The 14,417-nt window shown below is 38.4% G+C and overlaps 1 protein-coding gene across 1 annotated transcript in view; it reads left to right on the top strand.

The window, feature by feature from the left end:
- The window catches only part of LOC126088449 (piezo-type mechanosensitive ion channel component), a 724,612-nt gene that overhangs the window by 494,391 nt on the left and 215,804 nt on the right, over nucleotides 1–14,417 (top strand). Inside the window, exons 30-31 of the mRNA XM_049906591.1 lie at nucleotides 2,199–2,423; nucleotides 10,930–11,053. Of these exons, the coding sequence (XP_049762548.1) occupies nucleotides 2,199–2,423; nucleotides 10,930–11,053 (349 nt within the window). The remainder of the gene's footprint in view (nucleotides 1–2,198; nucleotides 2,424–10,929; nucleotides 11,054–14,417) is intronic.

The following is a 14,417-nucleotide window of genomic DNA, read 5'->3' as shown; positions in this document are numbered from 1 at the left end:
CTCCACCATCCCTGCATCTGCCCACAGGCGACACTAGCACCTCCCCCACCTCTACTCTGATATTACTCCACCAATCTGCCTCACACCTAATCCATACCCACCACTGCCTACTCCAGCTAGATTCTTGCTAACCTCAGACACAGTTGCAGTTGGGTGTTATTACCCAAGGATGACAGTGGCATCTATCTAACTGAAGGAAATTAAATGTACAATACAATGTTTATACAATAATTTGTGATAATGGATTTCAATAGTTCTTAAAAAATCACAGATGTGTAACAGCAAGTAAAAACTCATCAAAAAAGTGAAATTGGTTTTTGGGTACAAGGTAATCAAGCTATTTTCTGACATGCTACGGCCACAAGTTATACGTTCAAAGGAAGCATTTTTGAGAGAACATCCTTTGTGGTCACCCAGAAAAGAGCAAAAATTTATGAAAGTGTTGACTTAAACCAAAAACTTCACAGCAGCATTAAACCACAAGCATAAATGCAGACATTTGCTTAATGACAAATTTTGTCACCATTGCTGTTATTTTTAATGCCTTTCTTACGAGCCGCACTTCATAGGCTCGCCATTGGTAAAGTGTTATTTTAGGCTTGATGAGAGAAAGAGAAGTGGAAAAAATGAGTTTTCTTCCCCAATTGATGTTACAAGCTTATTAGAAGTCATCTCAGTAAATTTCTGTACAATGTGTAAAATGTAAATTTGAAGGAATCTCAGGTGCTACAGTTTTCTGTATATGCCCTCTATAACTGCTGCCAATCTTTATAATCTACAGTGTTTGGTGTTTGCGTGTGATGCAAAATATATATGTGAATAGTGTTTGTAGTTCTTGCAACTGTATCATGTCAGATTTGAACACAGAATTCTTTAAAATGTGCTATTGGTAAACCCTTGTTCTATTTCCATGTGACATCTCTGTCATAACACATTATCGGTGTGAAAAGTATATTTTCAGCACTACACAAAATGCTTTCACCCCTACCTACATTCCTGACATTGAAGGGCCACTTCCCCTCTCCACACATCCAGTAGGTGAGCACATGTTACGTGTGTTAGTGTGGTGAGTTGGCTGCACTGACCATTGGGTGGCTTAAGAAGTCGCCAACCAATAAGAGTTCACGAGTCGGAAATAGGCGACGTTTCCTCGATTATGGCTGAGCTACTCTTCAAGATTCAGTTTTTGAATTTAAAAGGTTGAGGATTGGTATTGTTGCTGAATCTAATACATTGGAAATACAGGCAAAAAGATGGAACTGAGTTATTAGTGGCACAAGAAAAGGTGGTGGCTGGACCCCTTCATCACATATTGGCTTGGTCCAAACACTTCACTTTGACTGTCTCATTTTTCCATTACTGTTGCAACCTAGCAATAGTTGTATCATAATTGCACAGTGAAGCTAAATGTTGCGAGTGATGTTGACAACACAGATCATGGATTACATCATAATTTCCTCTCTCACATCTCCCTTCTCTACAATTGCCTAAAGTATTCCCTTACTGCTGCCACTACCCCTGTTCACACCATCTGTCTTTTGTGCAACTTCAACTCGTTCAGTATTATCAAATGTCAGTAAGAAGAAAATGGGACGAAGTCGAGCAAGATGTCGAGTAAGAACTTAGAATTGAGGTAAACCTTACTAGGATGACATGTAAAATCAGAGATTTTTAGCATTGATCTTATGGGTTTATGCAGGGTCTACAAATTTATGGTGTAGAATCACAAAAAATGTGAAATTGGAGACTGTAAGTTCAGAACTCCACTGTAGTATTATTACAGTATTTTAAATTACATACAATGTGAAAAATATTCTGTCACATCTTAAGTTATATTGTGATACTTCAGTTACTTAATGATAATTATTCTTTGACATAAAACTACTTCCTTAGTTCACCCAGTACATCAGAAAAGCAATATTTAAATTATGTGCTAAGGGGAGATAAAATAGTTGAGCATGTGTCGGTTCAGACAGTTCATTAGCTACTTACTGGAACAGTTACATCTCAAGAGGAAAAATTTATCAGTGAAAAAGTTGATAACCCCTTTGAGTGCCTCAGTGTAGTGAATGGTGGTCTCACATTATATTTACAATTTGTGTGTGTGTGTGTGTGTGTGTGTGTGTGTGTGTGTGTGTGTGTGTGTGTGTGTGTGTACACACACATGACTATGCTTCTAATAATTGAACTTTTTACAGATATTGTCAGCTGCAATGAAAACTGATGTTGAGCAAGCAGCTGACATGGCTCTTAGTATAAAACCTTCAGAGGAGAGTTCATCAGCACTGCCAAGGAAGAAGTCATCGTTCTTCAGTGCCCAGTCTCATGTGTCACCTGACCAACCACCCACTGCTCATCAGCCGGGACCCTCGGTACCAGAAGAGCAGCCTGAATCGGAAGCCCCTGGGACGCAGAGATCAGTGGTTTGTCAAAATTTTGTTTTGCAGTTTTCCCTCTCTGTCTAAATGAACATTCACGTTACATTCAAGACTGACAGCTATGTATAAACCTCTGAATTGTGTAGGAAACTTGCTTATACATGTCAGATTTAAGAAAGAAGAATTAAGCACCTGAAAGATGCTCTTTGTTTGTGTGGTGAGTGAAGATTAAAAAGAAACAGCTGTCACTGTTAACTAGATGATAATGTCAAAATTGTTTTGGCACAGGGATTTATTACCTATAAATAGCAGCAGCTGGGAAATAATGCATGGTTTCTTAGCAGATAGGCATGCAGTAGGTGACAGAATTGTGGACTTTCAGTATCTAAAGTCCCTCAGTTCTTGCAGAGGTGGCTGTTGATAGTCAGTGTAGAAAGTAACTAAACACATAGCAAGAAATTATATGTAGCAAGTGGCAACAAAGAAATCCACAACAACCCGGATTCACCATAAAAACTGAGAGGGAAGAAGAATAACCATTTAATGATTAAATAAGTAAGTTGCCCTGGGCTCCTTGTCAAGGGAGAACAGCTGTACACTTAACGTCATATTTCTGCACGTTTCAGAAGTGGGAGAATATACAGCAGATGACTAGAAACATCAAACTTGACAGAACAACAGAGTTAATCTGTTGCCAGACAGACATCTATATACATTAGCTCCAGACAAAGACATTGTCTGAAAACTCTCATATATTTTCAATCTTAGTAATGTGCCTGTTGACTACTCATCATGTCAACTATATGATGAGTAGTTACCCATTGTGCCTTAAATTATTATGTGTTACATAACTGTGGTAATAACAAAAATAATTAAAAACTGATTTGAGAAAATGGCCCAATAGATTTCTTAAGTTCTACGTGATCTGAAGATAAACAGAAAACAGGCACCTTCAGAGTAATAAAGGAGATGGTTCAGTAATAATAATGAGAAAAAAATAAATTACTCTAGAATAAGAGATTGCAGAGCTACTTTAGAATGTTACTTGAATAAAATGTGACACTCCAGAGATAGAACTGAGATGATCGTGTCTGTTATTGTATTTACCCAAATATAAGCTGACCTCGAATCCAAGACACACTCCAAAAATGATGCTTGGGAGTGGGAGGAGGAGGGGAAGAGGGGGGGGGGGGAATACCCTCCTTTCAAGCCACACTTAAAAATTGAAACAGATATGGCTCATTATATAATTATATAATATAAGGCTCATTATATTATGGATAGAGTATAAAGTGGCTCCACCAGTCAGAGATACGTTGGGAGTCATACTTATTTGTAGTAATTTGCATTGCGTTAAATTTAGCCAGGTGGGCATTTAAAATTATTGTCACAACATAAACACTCATAGCAATGACAATTCACAGTATCTATCAAAATATTCTGAGTGGAACTAGGGCATCTGGGACCACTAACACTTTTACAGACTGTACCACAACTCGTGTTAGAGTCGTATGTCAGTCTTTCCATATCACATGAATGTCATCCAAAATATTTTTTTCTTTCAGTGAAATATGATGTTTTCATCCAAGAAAATTACATTTCGGCTTGACAGGCTATGCCACTTGATATCAAGGATATACTGTAAATCTGGTGAAGGGCAATCAATGTTTTCAAGACACTGATTTATATCATCTCTGATAGAGGTTAGACAAGATACTTTATTAAATTACTTCCTTAACATGCTAAACAACATAATTTCTCCACACAGAATCATTTTCAGCACAAGTGATCTGGGCAAAATATGAACAATAAGTATTGTCATCACTGAAGAAAATCTTTCTCCTCGGCCGTCTTCTACATCTGTCACTGTTGTTTGAAAAACAAATTAGGGCATGACTGCCTAGAATAAATGCAGCATAATTAGGAACAACATACAGGTGGGCTGTGAAGGATGGTGTCACAGGCAAGCCTCGTTACAGAGAAACCCCAATATTGTGACAAACTAGTATACAACATGACAATACATAACGGAACAAAAAGACTTAAATAAGTATTACATAAACATGCACGTAAGAAACACACACCATGTCTTCTCATTCACAGTAGCATCGGCTCATCAGCTGGGTGGATACTGTTACAAAGAAAATTACTTAAAAATGAAAAATGACAGTACAAAACAGAAATTTTATTGAACTATCATAATCATGTAGGTTCTGTTTTTAATAATTACTCAGATGGTTCTGACTCATCACCACTTGATTTCCTGTCAGTACTTCTTCATAGAGAGCATTGTCGTGTGTGCCATCAAGCGCATTAGAAACACAGCATTTTTTAAATGCATGTTGGACAGTTTTATTCAGGATACATTTCCGAGAATGGTCAATCCACAAGATTGCACACTTAACAGGTCCTGTAGGCATTAATTGCCTACCTTCTTTTGTTAGCCATTGCGTGTAAATATTTTTAAGCTTGTCCTTAAATAGTTTGTTTATACAAACATGTTGTCGTCATTGTTGTTGTTGTTGTTGTTGTTGTTGTGGTCTTCAGTCCAGAGACTGGTTTGATGCAGCTCTCCATGCTACTCTATCCTGTGCAAGCTTCTTCATCTCCCAGTACCTACTGCAACCTACATCCTTCTGAAGCTGCTTCGTGTATTCATCTGTTGGTCTCTCTCTATGATTTTTACCGTCCACAATGCCCTCCAGTACTAAATTGGTGACCCCTTGATGTCTCAGAAGATGTCCTAACAACCGATCCCTTCTTCTAGTCAAGTTGTGCCACAAATTTCTCTTCTCCTCAATTCTATTCAATACCTCCTCATTAGTTATGTGATCTACCCATCTAATCTTCAGCATTCTTCTGTAGTACCACATTTTGAAAGCTTCTATTCTCTTCTTGTCTATACTATTTATCGTCCACGTTTCACTTCCATGCGTGGCTACACTCCATAAAATTACTTTGAGAAAAGGTTTCCTGACACTTAAATCTATACTCGATGTTAACAAATTTCTCTTCTTCAGAAACGCTTTCCTTGCTATTGCCAGTCTACATTTTATATCCTCTCTACTTCGACCATGTACAAACATGTAATGGCTGTAAAATTGACATCATCCTGCCTGGAATTACAGCCACATCTGTTCTATCCTTTACTCCTTTTCTTTTGAGGTAGAGTAGTACAATGTATGTATGAATCTAGCCAGCCTAGCAGTGCACTAGGACAGCACTGCCATACAAGTTCAAGACTCTAAAACCAAATCTTCTGTGAACCAGCCACTTGTATTATCATACATAATAACCCATTTGGAAAAACCTCAAACGTACATAATGTCTTGAATTTAAAAACTGTGAGTGGTGGCAGTTTATGGCCATAACTGTACAAGCAAGCACGATGGACGTGGACTGCCACTCACTATTTGCAGACAGTATCTTCTCATCTTTCTTGCCTTTTTCTGTGCAATCTGTTGGCATATCAAAATACACCGGAGTTTGGTTCACATTACCTATTTAACCATAAAGATAATTATTTTTGGTGCATCGCCTGATTATTAAATGCCGAAATTCAACAGATTGCAGTTATGCAATTGAAGTGCATCTATGAAGAAAAAATCCCCAACATTTCATGAAATGAGCAGCCCAGTGGCGGCTGCCTTTGAAATTTGTGATTTTCTGCTGTTGAGCAACTTAATGTGCTTTAAATTAGATAATTTCTGCACTCACAGATCAGCACTTTTGTTGTATACTAGGCATGTTTTGGCCAAGAAAATGCTTTACTATTGCTGGAACAAGCTAAAAATTGTTCCTTTTGCTGTCTTCACTGTCTCACATTATTCTCATTGAATCTGTATCACTGACCTACAGCACAATTTGACATTTTCTCAGCAAGAAAAATCGCTTTTTTTTTTTTTTTTTTTTTTTTTTTTTTTTTTTTTTTTTTTTCCCCAACTTTGCGACATAGTGAAAATGCTTCATTGTGGTAGACTAAAACCTGACACTTCACAAGACTACTAAACTAGACTGAATCGAAGGGTGAAATCTGCATGTACTATCTGCAAACATGGTAGTGAGCACTCTATCATTAGTCTAGGGGTCTGTGGAAGAAACACAAATGAAATTATTGTAGGGGATGGGATATCGTGCAGCAGGAAAGTTTCACCCATTGTATGCAGCGCGAATAACATATGATTCATATTTATCATCTGCTGTGGTAGAAATCTCCCATTGAAGTCACAAGGTTTTAGAAAAGCTCATGTATAAGGATGCTCAAGTTGGAATGGGAACTTACTTGTAATCATGAATATGAAATTAAATTGAGGCAGTTAAATACTTCTTATTGTTACATTGTGGTTATTGACAGCATTGGAAAGTGGCTCAATGTACATCGATGTGTGCCGACAGCTTCCAAATGGAGCTGGAGCTTTCGAAATGTAAAACTCTACTTACCATGCTTACCAACTGCTACAGGTTACGTAAAAATGTCAATTTGATGATGTGAATGTAAAGAGATTTATTTTTATTGCTGTGAATATTTGAAAAACTGCAAAGTTCAAAAATGAACAATATTAAATTTTAATTTCCCCCATGGTAAAAAATAATCATCATTCAATAGTCAAAGCAGTAGTACAACAGCTTCTGTGGTTAAATAGCAACTTACAGCAGCTTCTAGCAGCATTTTTCGGAACTTTCTAAGGCTTTGCCCATGAATCGAAGCCTTAGGTGCATTTTTTAACCATGAAAATAATAAGAAAAGGTTGGCTTGAATTTGAATAAATATGGTTTGTCCCTAGTGATGGCTCAGGATTATCCCTTGAGGAGATGTACCTGTGTATAAGTTGCGCCAACCACAAGTAACATTGTCTTGTACCATTCAATTGCTGTTTTACAATTGTGAGCTCATGTCTAATGCTTCATTATTGCTTTAGCTAACACTGTGATAAGTTGTGTTGTCATGTATCCAAAAGAGCAGTAGTAATAAAAAAATAAACAGTGAGGTAGGTGAGCAAAATTTGCAGTCCATGCAAGAAAATGACCCAGATTCCGAGCTAGCAGCATAATCCCACAATGAGGTTGTTGTATGTGAGATAATTTGCAATTGAATAAGCAGCTGACTGGAATCTGATGCAACTGCACTGTGTAATGCTTGAGTGGGTCATTTTGTTGGGTAACGTTTGTACGTGGCAACAGAATGATGCAGTGAAAGTTTATTTTATTACTGTTTAATTAAACAGTGATTTAGCTCATATAATGTAAGTTTATTTTACCATTGTTGAAGTAAACTAAGATCAAACTGTGGTATTTCTCATACTTGTCTACCATGGTAACATAAAGACATGGGTGTGCGCACTCAAGGCAAAGGACGTGTTATAAACCAGAGAACTGAACTGTGAATATGAGTCAGTCACAATAGTGACACTGTTGTTCTGTAAACACAAAATATTTTGAACTTTATTTTGAATTCATAATCGGCTTGCACAAATTTGAAACCACAAGAGATGTGGCATGTGAATACATAACATATGTGTCAGGACTGCATAATGAAAGAATAAATTTATATGAAAGTGGTGCTCTGCTCAGGTATGCTTTTATGGAGTGTCAATATCTTTAGTAAGCATTTATGAGGCTGAATGCTGCTGGGCACTTGTATAGGCAGTTATATAGGATCCAAACAAAATTGTACTTTGTATATATGTTTGTCCATTTGTATATGTATTTATTGTGTGACATGTATTCTTGCAGAATTTTATCTGTCGGTCTTGGCATGGGACACATACATTACCATTTACACCCCTTGCAATGTCCCTATACTTTGTTGTTTAACAATAATATGGATGAGGATAAATTGCTAATCACCACATAGAGACAGAGAGATCGTGTTGAACCTGAGACAGGCTTATTTAAATTGTCCCTTGTATGTTATTAAGCTATCAGACAAAGCTACTGGTGTATTGGAGAACAGAATGTGTGTTGGTTGGAAAGGATTCATATGACATGGGCTGTGAAACAGTCATTGAAATCAAGCACACCCTGTTGCACAGCATTCCCAGCAGTTGGGTGGTCCAGGTATCTCTTGGCCACAGGTTGACGATGTCCATTCATGTGGACTGAAAGTTTGGTAGTGGTCATGCCTACCTGTCCCACAGGTCCACCCACTACCATGTGCTTCATTCCTTACAGAGACATTTCATACCTCATCAAAGACATGGTCACCTGTGAAAGCAGTATTGTGAGCCACAGACTTGGCTCCAACATCTATGCAGCATTTTGTGTGGACATGTCCAGTAACAGGCTGTCTGTCCGCATGAGTGTATGCCACCAAACTGTGACCATCCCATGGCCCTGCTGTACCCCTTCTACTCATTCTAGTAGAGATAGCTGCCCACTGCAATTTACCCTAAGCACCCTAAGACGACAGTGGACGACAGTGGTCGTGTGTGTGTGTGTGTGTGTGTGTGTGTGGGGGGGGGGGGGGGGGCTATTTTTTTTTTTTATTACATGTGACAAAGAACTTCATCTGATAGCATCATAATATCTTAGATTCTGCTTTTAAAATCGCTTTTCTGCGCCCTATGGCTCCTCCAGAAACTTTCTGTGATGATTGTTTATCATCATTCAGCACAAAGCAAAGACATAAGAGTCTGCTTGCAGTTGCCATAGTCAGCATTGCCACCATTCTGTTTAATAGAACAGAATCACTCTGCTAATAACTGGGTAAACTAAATGAGCACCCAGCAGAGGTGCCCACCTTAAGCTGAGGTGGTTTCTTTTGTTAGGGTACTTGTGAAGTCACTGCTAAAGTGTCAAACAAGCCCATCATCAGAATTACACTGCTTTATCAATGAAACAAATATATCTATAGTTTCCAGTGCTACTGAGAGCCAGTTTTCCATATGAATCAGTGTATCAGAATAGTATTCAAGAACCCTCTCAGACTGCCAGTTCTCTTAGCATGATTATCTTGTTTATAATGTATTGATTGAACTGGGTTACCATAGGGATCAAAGGACTAGAAAGTACAAAAATGCACCAAAAATGTCAAGATCAAAATCCGAGTGTGTGTGTTTTCTATTTCTGGAAAAGGCTTTTTGGCCAAAAGCTTAAATGTATAGCAGTCTTCTTGTTGTGCCTGTCTATGACTCAGCATCTCATTTACCTATATTGAGGTTTTTCTGCCTTCTACACTATGACACTTCAGTTACTTTCACATTGTTTTTCAAAGAAATGGTTGAAAAGTACATTGACCAGCACTCTTAACTCAGGCTTTGCAAGATTAGCTCCCCCACAAAATCTAGTGTGTCACTGCAAATAAGAGTTGGTTCTGACTTCCAGAACATGTTAGTAATGCTGGGGATAATTTCTAAAAAAGAAAGCAAATATGAAAATTTCAGTCACATAAAAAAAGCTGGCAAAGTACATGCAAGTAAAACGATCATTGTGGAAAGAGATGGATAATTTCAGTCAGTCATATATAGTAGCTGATAGTCTCTGTTATGTTCCATTGGAACCAACTTCAATTACATTAAAACTGAGGTTATGGACAAAGGGCCTTCCTTCTGAAAAAGGTGCTCAGAATCAATCTTTGATTTATGACGAAAGCTGGAAGCTCAATAGAATTTTGTCATGCTCTTTTCGTTTCCTCTTCAACTGTCAAAGGACAGTATTTAATGGATGTAATCATAGTCTCTGTTGACACCTTGTTTCTTTTGAATAGGGAGCACTCTCTAGAAAATGATCAAGCTAGGCACTGGGTGCCAGAAATTGAGGATGGTTTAAAGTCAATAAGAATACATGTTTAACTAAAAAATTGTATTTTGTGGGAGGGGTACAAGAGCTGAACATAAAGGTTAGGCAGTGCAAAAGAACTTCAGTCCCTCAGAATGATTGGTACAAATATGGCTAAAAGGAGTCAGGCGAGTCAGATGGAACACATGTGTTGCATATCACAGCCTGGAACAGAGATAGCCAGCTGCCTTGCAGGTTATAATGTCCAATATCATTGCTTTGGAATTGTTTTAGCCACTCGCTAAGAGACACATTGTTTAACAATGTTGTGTTCCAGTGGGGAATTCTGTTATGTGAGATTTATGGAAGCCTCAGTTTGAAACAAGGCATCAGTGTAGTTATATACATTGCTGTTCGCAGTTTTGCATAGAAAACAGTTGGGTGTACAAATTTGGATGGTGTATTGAGCAGTTATGGAACTTAAAAACAAATGGTAAACACACATTAGAAGTGAACTCAAAATTTAACTATTAATTCCACCATTTCTGTAAACTTTACAAACTTCTGGTAGATACTATTTGAGAAAACTGTAACTAACTGTAAATCCCATTATTCACTGGTAATTCAATAAATTATTGTAGTTTTTATCTAAATTGTATGTTCAGAGGCAATATCTACAATGTTATGTACTTTATTTGTGCAAATAACTAGTGATTGTTGTCTTTATATGTTCCTCTATCTCTTGTTAATACATTTGAAATTCATACATTAGGAAGGCAGAATTCTGTGCAAAATCTGACAAAGTGTGTACAATGCTCATAATATTTGTGTTCAGGAAGGGAAGGATACAACTGATGGACAAGAAGCAGCTCTAGGTGAAGAAAAAGAGATGAAAATAGAGGGACTTGATGAACACAGATCAACTGCATCTTCACGACGCAGCTCACAAACGTCCAAAAGCAAGTATTCTCTGTGTGGATTGCATATTTGTATTTTTTTGTTATACTACTGATGAGACTCACACATTGTAGTATTTTTATTATTAAAATAATTGATTGTATAGTCTATCCCCTGTGTTATCTCGAGTAGCCTTGCTATAGCTCCTCCATCAATTCAGGAACTGTGTAGTGGAGGTAAAAGTAAACCTGCTTTTTCAATGCAGTTCAGTAGAACCCACTGTATCTTCAATAGTGAATGGCATAATGTGACTTACACATGCTGTAGTCTGTCAAACATGCCTCAAAGGGTCATTTGAAGTTTACATCAATTACGTGTTGCCGCTTTACAGCGAGGAGAATTGTCACCACGTGAAGTAGCTCACTGAATGAATGTACACCTCACAGTAATGTCTTTTGAATATTTCACTGGTATAGAAACACAGGACATTGAGTGTGTACCTCACAATGGTTGATATTAGTTAATAACTGCTACCTACAAATTTTAGTTCATAGGTATCCCAAGGAGAATGCCACAGAAATACAAGCTGCCTTTTTGTAGGTAACAGGGAGACCTGTATTGACTTAGATAGTACGCAACCATCTGTACACTATTAATTTTCCCTCTAGGCATTCATTACGAACAACTGTACAACTCCTGCAACAACAACAATACATAGAGGAGGTGGGCACAGGTACATCTGTAATAGAACTGAGATCATTGGTATTGGGCTCCCTTCACCAGTGAGTACCAGATTTTTCTAACACCTCTGCTGATTGTCATGGAGAAATTATAGAGAAATATGGAGGCAACCAGGAACCAATGCACTTTTTAGGCATGCAGTTTCACAGGTTTGGTCGAGTGTTGGGTCAGTCACATGTTTGAATCAGTATCATGTATGGATCTGCCAGGGCACTCACAACTCCCTTGTGATTATGTACATGATGACCATGGGGGCCGTAGACATAACAGTATTTATTCTCTTTCTGTACTGCTGTCCTATTCCCTTGTTATTTCTTTTCCTTCAATTCAGCATCCAGTGGATGCTCAATTTAATGTCAAGTTGGCCCTATGTCAGCTCTCTGCTTTTGGTTACTCGCCATTACCTTTTCCTTACATTTATACCTGAAATTTAACTTTACTGTGGTAGGTATACAGGTAGATGTATTACCTAAAGTGACATCTGAAATTATGTACAAAGGAATGTGAACCTGGATTTCCTGCTTCTTGTGAGTTGTCACCTTACCACTTAGGCTATCCGAGCATACTCCGCAGACTGACCCCAAGCTTCCACATGTCACACACCTATGTATTTCTCCTCATAGTAGGTTATTAATTAATTTAGCCACACTTCCATGTCTCAGGATTCCTGTACAGGCTTTTTAGAATAAAGTCAATGAGAAGTCATGGACAGTCTTTGCCTTATATATGTTTATATTTGGTGGTGTGCTAAAGTTTCAAGTACTGAAGTTTATTTAGAGTTCGAGTCCTGGTCCAGCACAGGTTATCGTATGCCAGTTTAGGTAGCACTCGTGTACCTGGTACAGTTAAGCTGAATTTTAGAAATAAATTTAAGTATTTGAAATTGTAGTTCATCATCAAATATAAATTTCCTTAAATCCTATACCCTTTAAGGTTTAATCACAAATGTATTTATTTTATTTATTTATCATATGATGATACAGAGCTTGGATCAAATACATAATTTTAAGGGTATACAGTGTAAGAAATGACAAGTAAAATACAGATACAGAATCAAATGTCTCAAGTATTATGCTAAAATATATACACATTACACAAGTTCTTAGATTTCTAAGTCCAGTCTGTTGATCCAGTTGAGGCTTTCAGGTGATACATGGCGGATGTCATTTATTGATCCCCCAAAGGTTCGTCTTGGGCATTCACCAACAATGTGATTTTTTTGTTTGCAGGGCAGCTCCACAGTCACAATCTGGAGGTGTTGCCCTGCCCCATTTGTGCTTTAGATATCTGCAGTTCCCTTGTCCTGTTTGGATGAGGTTGATGGTTCTCCACAGGCGTTTGGGGAGTGTGAAACCTGGAACGCGCATGGAAGGCTTTTCAACCAAATGACCGTTGAACACTGACGATTCTTCCCACTGAGTTCTCCATACTTCATTGATGTTGAAGTTGGAGGCTTAAAGATGTTGTACAGTTCACATCTACATCTACATTTATACTCTGCAACCCACCCAACAGTGTGTGGCGGAGGGCACTTTACGTGCCACTGTCATTACCTCCCTTTTCTGTTCCAGGCGCTTATGGTTCGCGGGAAGAACGACTGTCTGAAAGCCTCCATGCACGCTCGAATCTCTGTAATTTTACATTCGTGATCTCCTTGGGAGGTATAAGTTGGGGGAAGCAATATATTCGATACCTCATCCAGAAACGCACCTTCTCGAAACCTGGCGAGCAAGCTACACCGCGATGCAGAGTGCCTCTCTTGCAGAGTCTGCCACTAGAGTTTGCTAAACATCTCTGTAACGCTATCACGGTTACCAAATAAGCCTGTGACGAAACGCGCCACTCTTCTTTGGATCTTCTCTATCTCCTCTGTCAACCTGATCTGGTACGGATCACACACTGATGAGCAATACTCAAGTATAGGTCGAACGAGTGTTTTGTAAACCACCTCCTTTGTTGATGGACTACATTTTCTAAGAACTCTCCCAATGAATCTCAACCTGGTACCCGCCTTACCAACAATTAATTTTATATGATCATTCCGCTTTAAATCGTTCCGCACGCATACTCCCAGATATTTTACAGAAGTAACTGCTACCAGTGTTTGCTCCGCTATCATATAATCATACAATAAAGGATCCTTCTTTCTATGTATGCGCAATACATTACATTTGTCTATGTTAAGGGTCAGTTGCCACTCCCTGCACCAAGTGCCTATCCGCTGCAGATCTTCCTGCATTTCGCTACAATTTTCTAATGGTGCAACTTCTCTGTATACTACAGCATCATCTGCGAAAAGCCACACGGTCATTTATATATATTGTGAAAAGCAATGGTCCCATAACACTCCCCTGTGGCACATCAGAGGTTACTTTAACGTCTGTAGATGTCTCTCCATTGATAACAACATGTTGTGTTCTGTTTGCTAAAAACTCTTCAATCCAGCCACACAGCTGGTCTGATATTCCGTAGGCTCTTACTTTGTTTATAAGGCGACAGTGTGGAACTGTATCGAACGCCTTCCGGAAGTCAAGGAAAATAGCATCCACCGGGGAGTCTGTATCTAATATTTTCTGGGTCTCATGAACAAATAAAGCGAGTTGGGTCTCTCACGATCACTGTTTCTGGAATCCATGTTGATTCATACAGAGTAGATTCTGGGTTTCCAAAAACAGCATGATACTC

The sequence above is a fragment of the Schistocerca cancellata genome, chromosome 6 (genome assembly GCF_023864275.1).
Source record: "Schistocerca cancellata isolate TAMUIC-IGC-003103 chromosome 6, iqSchCanc2.1, whole genome shotgun sequence".
NCBI classification, from domain to species: Eukaryota; Metazoa; Arthropoda; class Insecta; order Orthoptera; family Acrididae; genus Schistocerca; species Schistocerca cancellata.
The sequence above is the reverse complement of the archived record's forward strand: the minus strand, read 5'-3'. Positions and strand labels throughout refer to the sequence as shown.